This window comes from Hypomesus nipponensis, chromosome 8, assembly GCF_054491055.1.
Source record: "Hypomesus nipponensis isolate SF chromosome 8, ASM5449105v1, whole genome shotgun sequence".
Classification (NCBI taxonomy): Eukaryota; Metazoa; Chordata; class Actinopteri; order Osmeriformes; family Osmeridae; genus Hypomesus; species Hypomesus nipponensis.
Window position 1 is genome coordinate 12,946,544 of NC_140368.1, and position 19,008 is coordinate 12,965,551.

Here is a 19,008-nt window from a genome sequence, read left to right on the forward strand (position 1 = left end):
TGCGCGCGCGCGCGCGCGTCAACCGCTACACATTGCACTCTAAGGTCCCAGGAGATTTGTGAGTGAGGGATCATTGCCAACATGTTATGCCCAGGAGAGTGCATGGTTGGCGGGAGAAGAGCTCAGGCCCAGTCCAGGACCAAGCACCACACTGGCAGCCATGGAAGGAGAATAAGACTGGAAGGTGTTCTCTGGAGGTCACTTGAACTATCAGTGACTTCAGGAAATGCACATGTGAGGAAAGATTTGATAAGATCTATACATCAGACCGGAGTGATGCACGGATATTTGTGTGCAGACATGAGGGCATGCCACAATTCCCATCTTTATCAACGAATGGCATGTAGATGGCAAAATGTAAATGAGATGGTTATTACACCAGCGCTCATCAGGCCGGGCTGGAAAGACTTCAATAGCTTGATGAATATGCATGCAAATTTGTTAATTAAGTTAATTATTCTGCTGAAAATTCATTTGTCTTCCAAGGACTCTCCTGCAATGATTTTAACATGTTTCTGTCATTAGTCATGCACTATGCTATTTAAAATCACTTTGGTCCACTTTTTAAAAGTTTGACTGGGCCAAAAATGAGAGGGGAAGAGATAAAGAGAGAGAGAGAGAGAGAGAGAGAGAGAGAGAGAGAGAGAGAGAGAGAGAGAGAGAGAGAGAGACCAGACTATTTTAGCAGGATGTATTTTTGGATTCCAGGAAAGTGGGTAGTAAATGTCCTTGAGTATTACATATGGATATCTTAATATAACTATCTCCAATTTAAAACCACAGTTCCAAGCTGAGAAATCTCAAATTTCAGTAAGCTAAAGAAATCCTAATGCAACTACTAAATTAGCATAAGGTGCACAATTTCTCTAGAGACAGCAGAGATCCAATCCGATATGTATATACTCTACAATGTTGTTTATGTTATTTTGTCCAAGTTATTAAATAGACTAAGGAATGAAGACATACTTTTTCTATGAATATAGTATCTTTATAGGCTAGAGTAGCATCTGGTAAATGCTGACTGTTTGTCTGAGTGCATCTGGTCGTTGGAAGATTTAATCAATGTCATTTCCTTGTGATGTTTTATGTGTAGATATGCTACAAAGACGGCTCTTTGAATAACATTTGACTTGGTTTAATACAAGTTCAAAATCCTAAATACATTTTCTGTGACCATGCATTTCAATTTTGAAAGTTAATTAAAGCCATTTAAAAAACTTCTGACTACCAAACGCCGTGTTAGACATGGTAAATGGCCGCTTTAAAAAACAATTGTATTTGAGTGTATTGAACAATTAGCTTTACACACGCAGTCTTGTTTTAGGCCTTTTTTGCACCTAAGAAAAACCACGGCTGATAAGACGTTAAAGACAAAGCGCGAGCGTGAATGACCCCCTGCGGAGCGATATACCGCAGTGACAGGTGTTGGAGAAAAGTACGGAGTGATTGAACGCCATGTTCTTCCCTCCCTGTCATCCACCGTCAGTGGGACATCTGAGGATCGCACCTCACAGCTGCCACAAGTGGACTGAGCCAACATTAATAAATAGAGCCATATTGTTGGTATTTTATTTATCGTCACTGTATTTAACACTATATTTCTGTTACCCGGGCTTCACAACACACACGCACGCACTCTGTGACAGAGAGAAAGACAAAGCATTTAGAATTTTTTATAATCACACCATGAATGCTACGAGGGTCACCGAATTGGCAGGCAGATAGCCGACAGGGCAAACAGCCCAACGCCAATGAAAACACATTGTCCCGTCTTCACTTTTAATTGGAGATCCTTTTAGCATAATTTGTTAACAGACGCTGTTCGGCTTCGCAGCTAAGTCATTGAAACTAGCTGTATTTGCTAACTATAAGGCTGACTACGATGATCTATGCGGTGATTAGACTTTTAGTCACACCTCTACTAATAACTCCCGCTGATTGGAAACATTCGAACTGGTTCTACTAGTGAACAACAGTGAATGCTATTATTACAATCCTTTATTGTCGTGTATGAGGAAGAAGGAAATACGATAAGATACCTTTTACCAGATCAGTATTAGCGAGAAACCTCATTCGCTTGCCTGCTGAAGCGTAACTATTAAACATCGCCATCTACTGGGACTGAGGTAAACGACAGGGAGATAAATCCAAGCAGACAATAATATATAACGAATGTCGTCAGATCTTCAACCAAAACCTATGAATGCAGGGACCTTTCGATGAACAACCAAAAAAGACAAAACATCTTTCATGCATTTATTAAAGAAAGTTTCAGTTGCCTACATCACCGATGCCCCTGTGTACAAAAAGTGATTGCCTCTGGTCAATAACTGGTAACACCAGTATTACTGGTTAAACAGTACTCCAACCAAAGGATTTCCGCAGTTATTTACGTGTCACATTACTGTGAAGGTATTTTGCCAAACTCTTCCTGCTGTGTGTTCAGCCTGGACTTCCTTCTGGTCTTCCAACCATTCTGAGGTAGACGTGCTTGTAAATATGAGCTAATCGTCTTCTGCACAACCCAGCTACTCTTCAAGTTCAGTTTACGGGCAGATGTTTTAACATGGATAATTATGTGACACAGAGTTAATAGCTCCTCAAATGATAGGAAGGTGTCCAGGTCCTGATTCAAGATTCCTTTCATTATCCTTAGGGACATGTGTAATGACACACTGACCTTAACTGATGCCAGAAAGGCCTCAAGCTCTATGGATGTTGGCCAATGGTTCTTTGACTTTCTGGAACATATTTGGTGGCCAAGCCGCGAAGCCACATAAGTGATTCTACCTTTTCTTCTTCTTCTTCTTATTATTACACTTCTTCTGTCATTGGAGTCTATGGCAGCCCCTAGAACCGTATGGTAAAAAGTTGTGAAATTTGGCACACTCATTAAGCACAGTCCCCTCTTAATATTCACCAAGTTTCATGTATCTCATTGGAGCACTCTAGCGCCACCAACTGGTCAAAATTGGACTTGTGTTTACACATGTAACTTTTGAACCGTATGACCGATTTTCAAAAATGAGGTACCGTTGGATTCCCTGGATCAAGACGAGTTCAACACACCCTATGACGTCAATTTCCGGTTATATAGATTTTCCACCATTTTGAATTTTAAGGAAACACGTTTTTTCGCTTCAACTACTTCTATTTTTGTCAAATCTTCCCCAGAATTGGCACACATTATCATCAGACCAACCCTCACAGAAGTTATAATATAAAGGATATTTGATTTTCAAAACCGTTTGTCCGGTACAGCCAATCAAAATCGGCAACAAAGCAACCAAACAGGAAGTTGGGTCATATCTCAGCAAATCTTTGAGAAATCAACACCAAACTTAATATAAGGACTCGGAACCCTCTTCTGAGGCTGTCCAATTAATTTGGTGTCATGTGATCACTGGGCGTGGCCGCAGGAAGCAAAAATGTGTTTTGGCCAATAACTGTTGATTTGTTTGCTTTTATTAAGTGATTCCTTTGTCTCATGATATGTTGGGACATCCCCTATGTGATACATGATAACTTTTGATAATAGCCGAATTGATCCGGCCGCCATTTTGAATTAATTGAAAAACGTTCTCTTTACTCCTCCTACACATGTTGTCCAATCTTCACCAAATTTGGCAGAGAGTATCTTCAGACCAAGCCTCAAAGGGTTTCACATGATTTTTTGATTTTCAGAACCGTTTGCCCGGTACAGGGAGTCAAAATGTGCAATTAAGCCAGCAAACAGGAAGTTGGGTCGTATCTCAGAATCTTTGATGGATTCACACCAAACTTGCTGCATGCCCTCGGAACCCTGTTCTGAGGATTTAAGTGTTTTATGGGTCATTTGACTGCTTGGCCACCACATTGCTGCTTGCAGCTATATTTCAACTTGAGATTATGACCGGACAGCCACTCATTGGAAGATCCGCAACCATTCCTAACTTCCTATTTGGAACAATATGAATCTTGGGAGGTCTAGAACATAATGGCTTTAACATTTTTGAAAAAGTCTTTAGAAATGTTTGTGGCATGATTCACCGATTTTTACAACCACACAGAACTGAATACCTGTTGGAACTGCTGTCCTAAATCATTGCAACATTGAGATGTCAGGACCCCAGCATGGCTCACCAAGCCTCTGTACCCCTGATGTCTATACTGGGCCTTCTGGCTGCACTACTTTCAGTGTTAATGCTCCATCATATGTACCGGAGGAACTAGCCTCAACATTGACTATGCCGATTAGCCTTACAATGTGTTCCTTGTCCATCTTAAAATGCAGGTCCCATCTTGGGGACTAATCATTTTAATACCTTTGAACGTGTAACCCAGGTAATTAAAAAAAATTGCGGCTGGGTTTCACCCGTGTAAGAAAAAAACAACTATTAAATACAAAAAGAGTTTTATTGCTTGAACAACAAAGACTGTAAAATCGATGTATGTTTGCTCTTAAAAGCTGCCAGTGGCAAAGTAGGCCCACTTGCACCGATGCAGCTGGGTCTACAGATGTCTCAGCTTGATGACCTGTATAACTGCCAAACCATGGACAGGATGTGGATGATGTGGGCAAGACAGAAATTAGTTACAGCAAGTGGTAGTCAAAGGCCAGGTTGTATCCATTGCAGAGAACAGTGCAGCAAAAAAGGTGAGGTTACAGGAGTTGTAGTAAAGCAGAGATGATCACTTACTCTATGCACATGAAGAGCTGTACTCCACAACCGCCGCATCACCTGAGGAGACTGAAATTTAGAACGAGCATCTTCACGCATTAAGCCCCCCCCCCCCCCCCATGGTGTGTGTGATGCAGGTGGTTACTTGTTTTGTAGTAGTCGTAGACCTTGACCACTGCAGGTTTGAGGTTCTTGACACTGAAATCCTCCAGGATGAAAAGGGCAAAGGACATGGGCTCCTTCTGCTTCAACTGAAAAACAACAACTTGCATTAGACTGAAATGCACTCATTTGATATCAGGGGTTACCTTCTCCAAGATGTCCAGCTTTAGACAGCCATCAAAATTGCAGATGTACAAGTCAGACCCAGAGCTTTGTCACCTACCCTTTCTACGTAGATGATCACATTCCCATCCTTTTCATCGACACGCTTCACAGTATTTGTAGTCTTAAGCTGAAAGAATAGGAATGAGTTACAGTACAGATGTAGTATACAGGTCATGAGCCAATTCTAGTGAATTTCACTTCTGAACTCACAGCATCGAGTGAGCTCTTGTCCAGTACAAAGCCAGAAAGTAGTCTAAAGTCAATAATGACCATGTTGGTCTCCTCCCTTTGACCATTGTACCTAAAAATACATTTTAAACAGGCAAGTCATACCTCAGAATACATCCGCTTTAACCGTAAGAAGTGTTTATTATATTCAAAGTGCTCTAATTGTTCTAAGAGGATCAGTACCTGACTGTAACCACTACCTTGAGGGAGGGTTTGGGCTTACATAACCCTCCCACCTCAACAGTCAAGGTAAAGCTTGAGAAGTCTGCACGAGGAGGGATGTTGTAATGGAGAGAGATCTGAAAAGCATTGGACATTGGTCAGACAACCACAGCAAGGTTGGATCGGTGTCGTTTATGGGGTCCAGCAGTCTGACCTGGATAAACACGCAGCTCTGCCCTTCAACGCGGATGGTGTAATCTCCGGGAACATCCTGTAGTGGCTGTTCCTGGTACAGCAGACGGTTCTGCTGGTTCACCGTGAAGTCTCGTCTCCAGCCACTGGCAGAGGTCACCACCACGCTAGTGGAACCTTCCGGACTGTAGGTGGCAGCACCATACTTGGCCAAGGCTTGTAGCGCCACCACAGTGTCCTAGTGAAAGACGGAAAACACGGTCAGTTGATTCATTTAAAAAAAAGCAGACTGTGGGTTTGGCTCAAGCTAGAAGGTAGAAACGCAGGTTCGTACTTGTGTGGAAGAGAATCCTCCATAGGGATTCTGTTGCCTGACGAGCCAGCGGACTATGCTGACTGCGTAGCCCATTCCAAAGTCGTTCATGATCGGCCCAGAGAGAAGCGCAAGCAGCACGTACGAGGTCATCTCCACATCGATGGAGTTCAGGCCACTGCCAGGAGTGGCAGCTCTTTCCCAGTGACGAGCACCATCTGCAGGTGTGTGTGTGTGTGTGTGAGTTGCAGCGGCAATCACAGACTGGATCTCTACAAAGAAGTTTCTCCACAAAATGGTTGTACCCACCAATGGATCGCGACAAAACTGTGTCCATTCAACCAATTGGCCAAGTACCTGCGATGATGGAGGCTTGGTCCAGGCGTGTAACCAGCATTCTCCGTGTGACCTGGTCCCCCGCCAGGGTGAATGTGTAAGACAGCAGGGCAACAGTGTAGAGGTTGTCCAGTGGGACCGCTAGAGCACTCCGCAAGCAGATCAGACATCTCATCACCATGGGGTCCTGGGGGACACAGCCAGTCAGGCTAACAGGTATGGTCATGGGTAGGTTACAGCAAGACCGGACAGTCGTTTCCACTTACAGTTGTGCTGTGTCCCAGCTCCAGAAGGGCAGCAGTGACATAGGCAGTCAGGGACACGTCATCGCTCACCCCTCCCTGAAAACAGACAATTCACTAGAGAACTAGAAAACAAAGTTGTCCAATAACGGGTAGGCAAGAAAGTGAGCCAATCATAGTGCTACAACACATGGGTAATGATGAAGTGGTCCACCTCTCTCCTTTACCTGCATGTCATTGTGGAAGAGTCTCCCCACAGAGGTGATGCAGCCATTAGGCTGCTGGAGACCGGCCAACCATAATTCTGCCATGGTGATGTGGACAGGGTCGATAAACATGAAGGGCCGCGCCCCTCCGAAAGACTTCATGACGAAGGTGGTCAACCTATGGGCGTGCACACATTTATGTAGTGCCCTCAGTCGATAAATTGGATCCATTTTGTAATGACTACACAGTCATTGGCATGTATAGCACATTTGAGCTCACTCACCAGGTGTTGCCAGACCCATCACTTTCGCCAAAGGCGCTGTACGAGCCATCACGGTGTTTGTAGGTGAGTTCATTCTGGTAGCCTACAAGAACACCGCCATGAACGAGAATGCAAAAGCAGAAACCAACACCAAACACCTTCATGAGCCAGCAAGCCAACCCTTCCCATTCATCGAAGCATTTGTGAGAAGTGCTGGTACTGTAATGCACATTTAGGTCATGGTCATTTTTCCTGTTTCGTAAAGAAGCATCATGCTTTGAAATTGGAATAAAGTAGTAAATGAGTGGCGTCCTAGCACGGTAAGATAACCAACATGTGGATCCTTTAACCAGCACATGTCACAACGTCCATCCCTTTGACGCACCACCCTGCAGGAAAGCTACGGCCCTGTCCCTGATCTGAGGAGTCAGCTGCTGGGTGCTCCGCAGGTACGCCAGGATGTAGACGTTGGGAGCAAACTGAAGCATGGTCTGCTCCCCGCAGCCAGAGGGCATGGCCAGCAGGCTGTCCAGGTTCTTCAAAGCTCGGCCCATCAGGTCACCTAGGAGGAGGGCAGCAAGGATCAGTGACGTTGTTGGGGAAAATATTACATCTACATGGGATCCTGCGTGTCATTGTGGAAGAGTTTCCCCACAGAGGATCCCCTACAGCAAAATGATTCCCGCTTATAGGAGCCGATGACATTTGGAAAAATACTGCATCTACAGCAAAGTAGCAGTAGTACTAAAGGGTGACGGTACAGTACTGGAGGTTCTTACCCAGGACAGAGAGCGATGCCTTTGCAGATCCAATCACAAACACGGTGGGCAGCCGCAAAGAGATCCTCTCCACTATTGCACCGTCTAGAGACAAGACAAGACCATTACCCAACAAAAACCTCAACCAACAGATCTGCAACCCACCAGTGTCATGACACCACCCTCGGCAGGGTCACCTGCAGGGCAGAGCAGAAAGTTGTAGCTGACAGTCTCCTGGGTGCCCTCCGCCTAGAGGAGCAACACAAAGCAAAACAGATCAAGGATCACACGTTATACACATTAGGTTCAGATGGGCGTGAACCCTTGATTATTATGACACACTGACCTCCACCAACAATGTCTGGATCACTGTGTCAATGCGACCCCTCTCTGGGACAATGGGCAACTCCTTACCACAGAGAACCGTGGTCTTTATGGCCTCTGCACTCACCTTCACACTCACCTCCCCTAAAGACAATATGAAACATTCAGAAACAGGATTCAAGTCTTTGCCTGGTTGCTCACCTCACTTGCCCCTCAGCCCCACTTCCTTTCACCTTACCTAGGGCAGTGGGGGTGATAATCCAACGGAAAGTTCGGCTCTCGCCGGGACATACACACAGCTGGTACTGGAAGCCACCACATGGTTTTATGCAGAACTGGTCTGATTTTGACAGAGTCACCTTTACCTGAGGAGCAAAGGCAAGACCTTCAGGAAACCTTCCCATCAAGTACTGGTCAGTGGAACCCCCCCCTCATCAGGCAAGAGCAATAAGTTCACATTTACCATGATGCACTTGGTGAGGTAGTTGAAGACAGTGGCCCGGAGGGCGAACACCTCGCCGCGGATGACTGAGTAAGGTAGGGTGAGACTGACGAAGAAGGGCTGGAAGGCCGTGAGGGCCGTACTGGGAGCCAGACCCAGACCCACAGGGGACACGCAGAAAGCCCCGGCAGCCCACTTAGTGATGGTGTCAGGGACGGTCTTCTGAACCGTCACTGAGCCAAAGTTTCTGGAGGGAGAACCTGGATGGTTAAGTCTGGAAGGATCCAACAGCATGCCCAGGCTACTTGAGTTTTTGTTGGACTATAAGTCAAAGTATATTGGGGAAGTTTGACAGTAATTCTTGCGGCACGAGCTAAAATTACCCAATCTTATTGAACACCCATAAAAATCAATTGGCTTTACCCAACAGGCACCAGGTCCCAGATCCAGGTCTCAGGGAAATACGTCCGCACAGTCTCATCTTTGACATTTTCTGGACCTCTTTGGGGGCCCATCGGGCCTTGGGCGGCTGGTGGCGCCATGGGTCTGGCCATCATTACTGGGGTATGGAATTGGGGTTCATGGTCAGTCCCAACATGGTAAATATTCTACTGGATACAGTAGAAATTCAGACATTAGGGTTGACATCTTGTGTATTACACTAGATGTAGCCTTTATATTCCAAAACATTTACTATGGGCCATGTTGCATGTTAGAACATTGACATACTATAGTACTCATCACAGTTGACAGGCTTCCTCACGTCAGAGTTAGTCAGGATTTTCATTCCAATATCCTGAAAAGAGAAAGCTACAGGTCAGAGCTACAGAAGGCCCTGGTCAAATATGGAGATGTGTCCATTTCAAATGGATTAAACGAAAATGCTAAAACGCAATGTGCAATTCATTTAAGATGCCATCCCTCCACAGGACTCACTCTGAAGACAGTGTAGACGTCGTTCACGTTGCGAGGCAGCCAAAAGGAGCTGAATCGTCTCCCATCTACAGCTACTGGCATGGGAAGTGGCATAGGGAGTCTCCCAGGAGTACAGGGGGAGGACTCGGCATCCTCTATGTTGTAATCATAGCCCGACAGCTTCTGGACTGGGAGTCGACGATACACCTGCATACACAAAACGGATCACTGGAACAACGGTGTACAAACAGGAACTTATGTTGAGATGGTATTCACCAGGGCTTGAAATTATACTTGGGGGCACTGGTGGTGCTCCCAACTAAAGTTAAGAGCACCAGCAAAGAGCCAGGAGCGCCCAAAACTAAAATTTCTGTACAACAAATCGATATTAAAAGCGTTGGCAACGAATTTCATTATCGATATGTGTCGCGCGATTATTACGCCACTCAACAAGTCGCAGAGAAGTTTGAGTATTCAAAAAAAGTTTAGTTGAGCCGAGCGTGGAGTGGAGGTAGAGGAACGGCCATCGGAGAGACGTTGTTGTTCTGAAACACATGGCGGCGGCAGAGAAATCAGTAGCTACGGCCCAAGTCATCCAAAGTGTGGTAAAATTTCACACTAAAGACATCGAAAGTGTTAATTGACCGAGATGCTAGTTTCATATTCGACATTCGTCTCACATTCGGTAGACGCTACTGCAGCATCGCGTTAGGGACCGGGTGAAAACTACCCATACCATTTGAAAAATGTAGACTCATTTATAGAAATATAAAACTTCAGACACCAGAGTATCTTAATGTCTGGTATACTTCCACAGCCTTTACTTCAAGAAATGTGGTAGGAAAATTCTGGCCTACTTCCACGACCTTTCAATAACGTTTTAAACACTAAAAAATCAATTGCTCATCTTGGAAAATAGCATTAAATCCACACTAATATTAATAACTTTCAAAATTGTTTAGATTTTTTGCACTGTCAGTTCTGTTTTTGAATAAAGGGTTGGAAATGTATGCTTTCGTTTTTGCTTCTTTAACCGATTCATCGAAAAAACAGAATCGACAGATTAATAAAATTGTTAGTTGCAGCCCTTGTCACTGGCAGCCAATATAAACTGATCGAAAATCGGCTTGAAAGTCTACAACGTAAAGATGGAAGTTTAATTGGTTATGTAACGTTGGATAAAAAAGGGGACTGGTCACCATCATCTCACAGCAGGCCCATAATAGCGACTAATTAGCAAGCATTTAGTCAAAGAATGATAGTCGCAAATTCAAGCCCTGTTCAGAGTGTGTTGTCAGATGGGAGCAGTAGGGTACAGATTTGATGCTGAGCTCCTCTTCAGGCTGCAGCAGCAGGACAGACTGGTCGATGGCCCTGACGGAACAGAGGGAGCCGGGATGAGCCGTCAGCCTGAAGAACGTTCTCTCTCCAGGCAGTTCCTGGGGCGACGCAAACTGCAGAGACACCTGCACACATGGCAGATAAACAACAAGCATGCCAAATACATAACACATGCACTGTGACCATATACAGTATATATGGAGAAGACCAAGTCCTACATGCACGGACAGTGACTAAGACGAGCTTACCTTGTTCTTGAGGCAGAGCTGTATGGGGAAGTCCAGGCTGTCGGCCACCATCACTCCACTGGGCATGATTGCGTACACAACCACCTGTGCAACCGGGGCAAGTTCAGCCACGTTCCGAAGCGGCACAAGCAAATCCCCTTGGTTGTCTAAGACATAACGGAAGTACAGTCATCTTGTAGGAAGTGAGGTCATCTGATGGTAGAAGTGACACGATTCCAGGACTGTACCTGATTCCTCCATCAGTGACACTGAGATACGCCCATGTCGCATCACACTGCCTCTGGACATCACCTGCAGAGCACAACCTCATGCTGTAACAGCAGAACATGCTTTCCTCTTTACCCATCACAAGCACAGGCTGGCTATAAACTCCCATTTCAGATTGGCTTGCTTTGAGTTGATGTGACATGATGGATACAGTCAGGAAGTTGAAACATTTCCCCATTTTAGCCCCAAAATGTTCTCATTTAGCATCTCACCATGTAAAAGAAGTCAAGAGTCCTTCGACTTGTATCCCATTCATTCCCCTTAATGATGTAGGTGGCGAGTATGACAGCATTAGCCTCACAGGAGAAGACCTGGTTGGCATACTGGAGAGACACAGAGCTCTTGCTCTTGGAGTAGAAGGCTGTGATGGAGTGGTAGGCCTGGGAGTATTCAGGCTTGCGTTCCTGTCCAGAAAGCATGTCCTCTTCCAGCCTAGAGCGAGCCTAAGACAGACGTGGTTCACAGTGTAGGAGTTTGAGTGACATGCTAAAGAAAAAATAGAAAAAAAAACTGTTTCCCTTTTATGGAGAAGGCAGACCTGTAGAGATACACTGTCCGTCCACAAGGTGGTGACCAGAGAGAAGACCGCCATGCCATTGCTGTCTGTTGTCAGGGCCCAGTTATCCAAAGGCCCACCAGCAGTCAGGAACAAGTAGACTAGCTCGTTTGCAGCAGGAGAGGAGTCTGGTCTCATCATCTTGATCTGGAAACCCACAGATGAGAAGATGACTGCACTACAGCCACACCAGAGCCATCTACTCAAAATGACCTCAGAATTTACATTTTCAGTTTCGAACAGTATACATACAACTTCCAGAGCATAGGATGTTAGCCTAGGAATATTTGACCTTAAACCATCAGTGTCACAAAGTAAATACAAGCTCCAGAACTCTAAGGCTGATGTTCCAGTGGTCACCTTGCCCTGGTAGGGGACACCAGGCTTGTAATAAGCCGAGACGTCTTCAAACGTGAGCTGTCTGATGACGCTGGTGAACGTGGCACTGCCACTGCCCTTCAAGACAACCCCTGCAGGAACAGTGAGGGCACAGCTCACCATTAAAACAGGCTTCAACCTCCCAGCTTTTTACCATATCAATGTGTACGACAAAACGTCTCCCTTTACTCCTCCCCCTCCATCGTACCTGTCCCACTCTCCTCAATCTCAGCCTGCACATCGAAGAGGTCTTGATATCCCCACTGGGACAACCCAAAAGAAGTCACGTTCACCACTTGTGCTGCACAACCATTCAGGTCAGTCACAGCCATGTTATACTTCTCGCAGATGTCGGAGCCTCCTCCGCCGGGCCTGCGAAAAAAATTGTACGACTTCCTGCAGACCTCAGCCCTCACGGAGCCCAGGACTGGCTTCCCATACGTGTACCTGACGACCAGCAAAGAGACTTGGCTTAATGCTGATGGAATATTTGAAATGGGACTGAAAGGGAGTCATGTGACCAAGGTTTCTGTAGAACTTACTTTCCACACACCCTCAGTGTGACCTCAGTGTCCTGGATGGTGATGACGCTAGGCAGAGACACCGTGACCTCGTACTTGGGCAGAACTGGAATGACAGACAAGCAGCATTACATTGCAGCACCAACCACATTGCCAACGTCCTGATTCTGGCTCGGACGGTCAGATACACAGGTAAAGGCCATACTGACCATATTCTTTGAGGTCGAAGCCAGTGGAGGTCTGCTCGTCCCTCTCATTCCAGACAGTGATGGTGTAACGGCCCTGAGCAGCCTCTGGGGTTGTGGGGTGAGACAGGTCGAGGATAGCACTGACTGTTGGCTGGTTAAGCCACTGAGCGATACGGTTGGAGTTTGGATCCTGAGTGCCAACCAGAAATAAAGACAGCATCAGAAAATTCCAGAATAGAATCAATTCAGACAAGCATTTTCCGCCTAGACCATGGCATCAACGATGTTTTTAAGGTTAGTCGTTATATTTTAAGTAGTCTTACCTGAATCTCCACAGTTTTATACTGGGGGGGAAAAAAAGATGGCAATGTTGAGTCTCTTGTGCAAGATGTTTCCCCTTCATGTAACCGTTACCCTCTACACTTCTTCTGGGTCCTAGTCTCCCCCTCTGGGTCCCCCCTCCCCCACACACCCCAACTGAAACTAGAAGTTCTTAATCTGGTCATCCTTTCTCCTCTAGCTACACAAAACATAGCAACGGTATTACAGTCACAAGCAGTAGCTCACCATCTGGTCGTACGATCCAAAACTGGAAGTTAGTGAGACGACTCGAAACAGAACTGTAAATAGGCAAGACAAACCATCAAATACAGGAATAACATAAAGTAGACTTGATTAAAGACTACCAAGTGTGGCACAGACAAGCGATTTTTACGCCATGCAACTCGGTGTTCTACACCATACAGAGCAACGTGGCGTCAACAGCAGAGGGGAATGCTTGTCAGAAGGGTCTCAATGGGAATATGACCTACCCTTCTGGCCAGGTTTGTAGATGGGCTTGTCTGTCTGGACAAGGGTGATTAAGCTGGCCGGTCTAATGAGGATCTTGGTATCCTTGAGCATTGACTCCACCCCTCCTGTCACAGAGACACTGAGGGTGGCCACTGTGTCAAGGACCACATGAGGTACCTGGAAAACATTTCAAATCTAGATTTGGCAGATTCACTGGTGAAAATCATGAAATGTGTATACCTCAGCAAAGAGTGGAGTTCTCGGAAAAGGTACTTTTCTCGTGGCCTATACAAAACTCCTGTGATAACAAAGTGCAGTTCACACGTAAACAAGAGTGTTTACATGTGAACTGTATGAGGGAAGACAGGGACAGGTCAAAAATAACACACCCTAAAGGAGATGCAGCTATAAAAGTCATTCCTGATTCCAGTCTTCTCCAGCAGCGTGGCAGGCTGTCCCTGCACCAGCTGAAGAATCACCCTCAAGGAAAGTGGCGCCGATGGGTTGTGAATATGGGCACACAGGCTCTCCATACTTCCACCCACCACCTGGGAGCTCATAGTCACTACGTAGACACTGCAATGGGGAGGGAAATACATTATCAGGACTGCCTATAGTTGTTCACCATAGCACACAACCAATTCAAAGCTAGCACAGTAGAATGGGGGATTTCTAGCTGTAACACGCATGGAAGATCTGGTCCAATTAGCACACTAGTGAGTGTCACTTGGGGGAGCCATATGTGTGGCCTTGCTTGAAAATATTGGAGTCAAATTTGGCTTTGAGACATAGCCAAAAGTGTGCGCGCGCAAAATTTAAAGTCGCAATCATCGAGCGCTCCAAGTTCGAAGGTAGGCCTAGATTTTTTATTTAGTTTACAGCTGCAAGTCGTCTACCGTAATTTACCTTCATTATTCCTCTGGTGGATACTGTATGTCTGTGTTGGGGCAAGGCGTTGTGGAAAACATGCGATGGATTCACCTCAATGACAACATATCGGCTATCTTAAATCAATTTGGAATGGTTACGATTTTTTGGTCAACACGGCAAGGTACGTCGGAACAAAACGAGAGACGAATGCGCAGTTTTCCAAACAATTGAGTGGTCAAAATCTCATAGGCCTACTGAATATTGGTAGGGAATTTCGCCCGCACACTTGACGTTTCTATAACCGTTTGGAACCGTAGTAAATCAACTTACTTTTCGTTGAAATGGAGCGACGTGGCAGTTCGCAATAGCATAGTTAAGATGACTAAAGCAAAGCACAGCATTTTGAGATGAAGTTGACTGTTCTGTAGCCTAAAGACAATCATCCAGCGCCACATTAGGAGAGTTCAAACCCGCAATTAGCCTACTGACAAACGTCCGGAAACACATCTTTATACACATGTTCACTCTTCCTATTGGCTAACTGCTGCTATCCCTTCATGATCATCTTCCTCGAAGCTGTCTAACAAATTGGACACAAGATCCTGCATCAAGGCCGTAGCCATGGAGTCAACATTGGGGGGGGCGAATTAATTTTTTTATGATAATTTCGGACAGCTTGCGTGGTTGCCTGAAGTAACGTAGCACATTTATAGGCTGTTTTTATTTCAATATATTGTGGGGGTCATTTTGACCAGATTTGAATATTTGGGGGATGTGTCCCCCCCAATATGTATTATGATTACGGCCTGTCCTGCATTCACCACCACACCCACTGAAGTGCACAATCAAAAAGTCGTTACTGGTAGCAGAGAATGTCTAATATCCACTTTATTCTCAGGGCGTCTACTGAATTCAACTTAAGTGCTCTTTTGTGACGTGGGTGATTACGTTACTGTTAATCATCTGTCCATCATTGTGTAAAGCCTGCCTTGGCAATTTCATTGATACGCCCAGATTCTGGTTTTCTGTGGTTGTTCCCCAATATGAGACCCTCCAGACCCAAATTCCCGACCAAATTTTTTTTGTGGGCGGAGAGAAGTTGGGCTGGCAGCCAGGCTAATTGTACGTTATTTGAGGTCACTTTTTCAGGTCGGCCTCCCATCCCTCGATAGTAGAAGGCAGAGGTATGATCAAACTGTCCCGATTCTGGTGTAACAGGCTGGGTTCCCACATGTTTTATTTCGCATAAGAATTAGCTTACGGCAATGACTGTTTATGAGCGTTACCATGACAACCGCCTGCTCCGGAAGTCGCGCCCATAATTCAGGAAATGGATCATGGGAGCTAGGAATAAGGTGGATAGAGAGAACCATAGATATATATATATACACTAGATGTGTTGGATGCAGTGGAATAGCGACATCTCTGACGTTGATAACAAACCAAACCGTTTAAAAATCGGTTGAAAATTGAGCAAGTTATGGTCATTTAAAAAGTAGCCTACATGTAGCATCAACACAATGTTATGGGTGAGCGAGTTGCCTGTGGCAAGATGGCCGCCATGTGCGGACGTTCGACTCCGTTGTCCAGTAACGCGGACGAAACATCTAGTGTTTATATCTATGGAGAGAACTGCCACTCTCGGGACACTTCCGGGTTCTGAACTGGTTGAAGTTCCATGTGAGGGCACTAACGAGCGAGTGCAGAATGAATGGAGGTCTATGGAGCTATACCCCTCAAAATCCACTTTTCTCAGGATATAATTTTTTGTCTAGTAATTTAAGTTGTTGCTAATGTTGCTAATGCTCTGACATTCTGATTCCGCTTCGGATGCCATCAAGCAAGAGCCGTGGTCGTATCAGTCCTTCACTAACCAATCAGCATTCATTAGCAGAATGCTAGCGTGTTATAGGCAACAACGACTCACCCTGTAAGAAATCAAAAGGACGTAAGTACTCGTTCATTCAACTTTCGACCTATAATCCATGTTGAACATGCAAAAACTACAATCAAATCTGCGATTTCTCAACGACAATCAGGCAAAAGAGACAAATTTAGCCGTTTAGCTCCATAGACTCCCATTCAACATGCACTCGCTCGCGATCAGCCCCAGTGGAACTCTGGTGGAACTGCAACCAAATTCGGTACAATGGGGCTTAATAGGGAGTGGCAAGGCTCTCCTTAAACAGGCTCTGCTAGTAGCTAGCAAGGTAACCACGCATTCTTTGGGGGGGTCGTGTCCCCCCCAATATTGAGCAAATAGCAATCTGTCCCCCCAATATACAGCAGAAAATATGTAAAATATATGTTCTGTTTTTATGAACCAAGTCAATGGATCGGTCTTATGTCTTATTTATTTTCAATGTATTTCCGTTTGTTAAGAAAAACATAAGTGTGTGAATCCCCCCTCCTAATTGTACACTTCTGTGATCCACCTTGCGTCGTTCTGCGTTGTCATGGTTACCTAAAACTTTCGTCAGTCAGTTGAGCGCAAAGAAAGTAACGTCAGATAACTTGTTGGAGAGGAGTAGGCTAATGGAGGATTTGAGGTTACCTTAAAAGCGAGAAAACTTGACCAGCAGCCAAGCATATTTTTTTCAGACAGTAAGTAATTTGATACCTAGCTAAATGTGTAGGTTAAACAAGTAAAACCAGTAGCCTCATAAAAGCATGAGTCGCTGTTTTTCTGATAAAATGATGTGGTCACAATGCAGGCACTGCAATGCACTGTCGCTGAGAAATTTCACTATTCCTTCAGATGTGAATTCAAATGGTCAATGTAGTCCTTAAAACTATGTTCTAAATGTGCATATTTTCATAGGCCTATATAAATTGTAGGCAATGCACGTAACAACAAAAACGGGTGCATGCAAACTCGTCACCTTTCGGCGAAATTCGCAGTTTTTTATCCAAAATAGGTCATTTGTGTGATACGTGTAGATCTGCAATTAAAAAAGGGGTTCCTCCAAGTAGCCGTCTGCGAACGCAAACTTTCATGAATACTTTTTTCAAGCTTGTTGTTTGGCCAACCAATGTCAACATGACACGCACACTTTTCATTTCGAGTCTTCGGGTCTGTAACTCCCAGAGCCCCAGACATGACTTCCGAAATTTGTGGTCACGAAATTCTAATTCGTGGCCACGAAATGCTATTTTGGGGATAACGACGTAGCCTAACTATATTGCGGGCAGTTCTGCTATACCTGTGTGGGGCTACCCGGCAAGCTACAGGTGCAGTTATGGACAGAGATGATTGTATTGTATTTTAGGCTGGTGAATGACCGTGGTAAGTTGGTTTGAAGTTGGATTTCAACAGATATTCGGACGCCCAGTATTTTGTTATTTTAACCAGTGTTAGCACCGCTACCACCGGCCGCTAAGCCAATGCCTAAACAACGCGTATGTTTAGGGACCATCAACAAATTACACGTTTCAAAAGTCAATAGCTTCTCAACAACATGAACTAGGAGCGTCAAAATAATGTTAAACTGTTGAAGATGTATGCATTCATGCTGAAAAGCCTTTATTTTGTTCATTTTCATCTCAAGTTATTAAAATGTATTTATTTATTTAAAATAAACCTTCAAACTTCAATAGCTTTTTGGTCATGTGACCTATAATCCTCAAATTCATTTCAGTGTTCACTGACTATGCATATATATTATGTATATATTGTTTTTATATATTCCCCGAGGAGTATGCCCCGGACCCCCGAGGGGGTTTGGATCCTTGTCACCTTTTTCATTCCTGATGAGTTTGCACCCCTGAAAAAATATGGGGAAGGATATTCATTTGGACCCCCCCAATGTCTAAACCATGGTTACGCCCTTGGTAGCTAGTAGGGATGGGTATCGAGAACGGTTCTGTAAGGACCCGGTTCCAAATTTCTCAAAACCCGAATATCAATAAGGTCCAAGCTTATCGATACCGCTATCGAGACCAAGTCATATAATGTAACGTTGACTTATGTCTCGAGAAACAATGAATGTTATTTAAATCAAATCGCTGGTGCACAAACATACAACGTTTGACTAATAAAATGACTCATTTCAATTGAATGGCCTGCCAACCGCCTTTAAACTAAACAAAGAAGAATGTTATTGCCTCACGTTCTACCTCGCTTCATTTATCATTTTGTTGCTAGCTACGATGGCAGAGCACACAAAACGGTCAAAGGCTTGGCTACATTTTATTAAAGCCAAAGATAAAGATGAAGCAAAGTGCAAAGTTCTAAAGTAATTTCTTGTAAAGGGGGGGAAACAACAGCGATGAAAAAGCACCTCAACGTTGTGCATCAGATTAAGATAAAAAGCAGTACTTCGACTGTCTCCGAGTCGCAACGGTGCAAACTCCAGCTGCCTTTGCAGGACCATCCTCTGGTGAGCACACCACAACAAAGCCAATTCAGGGCTCAACAGTGCAACTATTTCACTCGCATATGCCCCTAAAATTTGATGTGTGCGCGAACTGCAAAAATT

The 19,008-nt window shown here is 44.8% G+C and overlaps 1 protein-coding gene across 1 annotated transcript; it reads right to left on the reverse strand.

The window, feature by feature from the left end:
- Positions 1 to 4,376: 4,376 nt before the first annotated feature.
- Positions 4,377 to 15,103, reverse strand: LOC146275231 (alpha-2-macroglobulin-like protein 1). The gene is made up of 35 exons (XM_084703659.1): positions 14,861 to 15,103; positions 14,050 to 14,236; positions 13,681 to 13,837; positions 13,436 to 13,488; positions 13,192 to 13,212; positions 12,890 to 13,058; positions 12,702 to 12,786; positions 12,368 to 12,606; positions 12,142 to 12,251; positions 11,764 to 11,928; positions 11,438 to 11,668; positions 11,186 to 11,249; positions 10,959 to 11,104; positions 10,686 to 10,835; positions 9,391 to 9,576; positions 9,184 to 9,250; positions 8,878 to 9,013; positions 8,476 to 8,701; positions 8,251 to 8,377; positions 8,035 to 8,156; positions 7,886 to 7,937; positions 7,710 to 7,793; positions 7,316 to 7,492; positions 6,952 to 7,033; positions 6,689 to 6,845; positions 6,486 to 6,560; positions 6,241 to 6,406; positions 5,905 to 6,101; positions 5,593 to 5,808; positions 5,400 to 5,515; positions 5,199 to 5,289; positions 5,047 to 5,115; positions 4,807 to 4,912; positions 4,680 to 4,721; positions 4,377 to 4,523 (listed from the first exon to the last, which is right to left on the reverse strand). The coding sequence occupies exons 1-34, from the start codon at positions 14,983 to 14,985 to the stop codon at positions 4,681 to 4,683; spliced, it is 4,395 nt and encodes a 1,464-aa protein (XP_084559785.1). The 5' UTR covers positions 14,986 to 15,103; the 3' UTR covers positions 4,377 to 4,523; position 4,680.
- Positions 15,104 to 19,008: the final 3,905 nt, after the last annotated feature.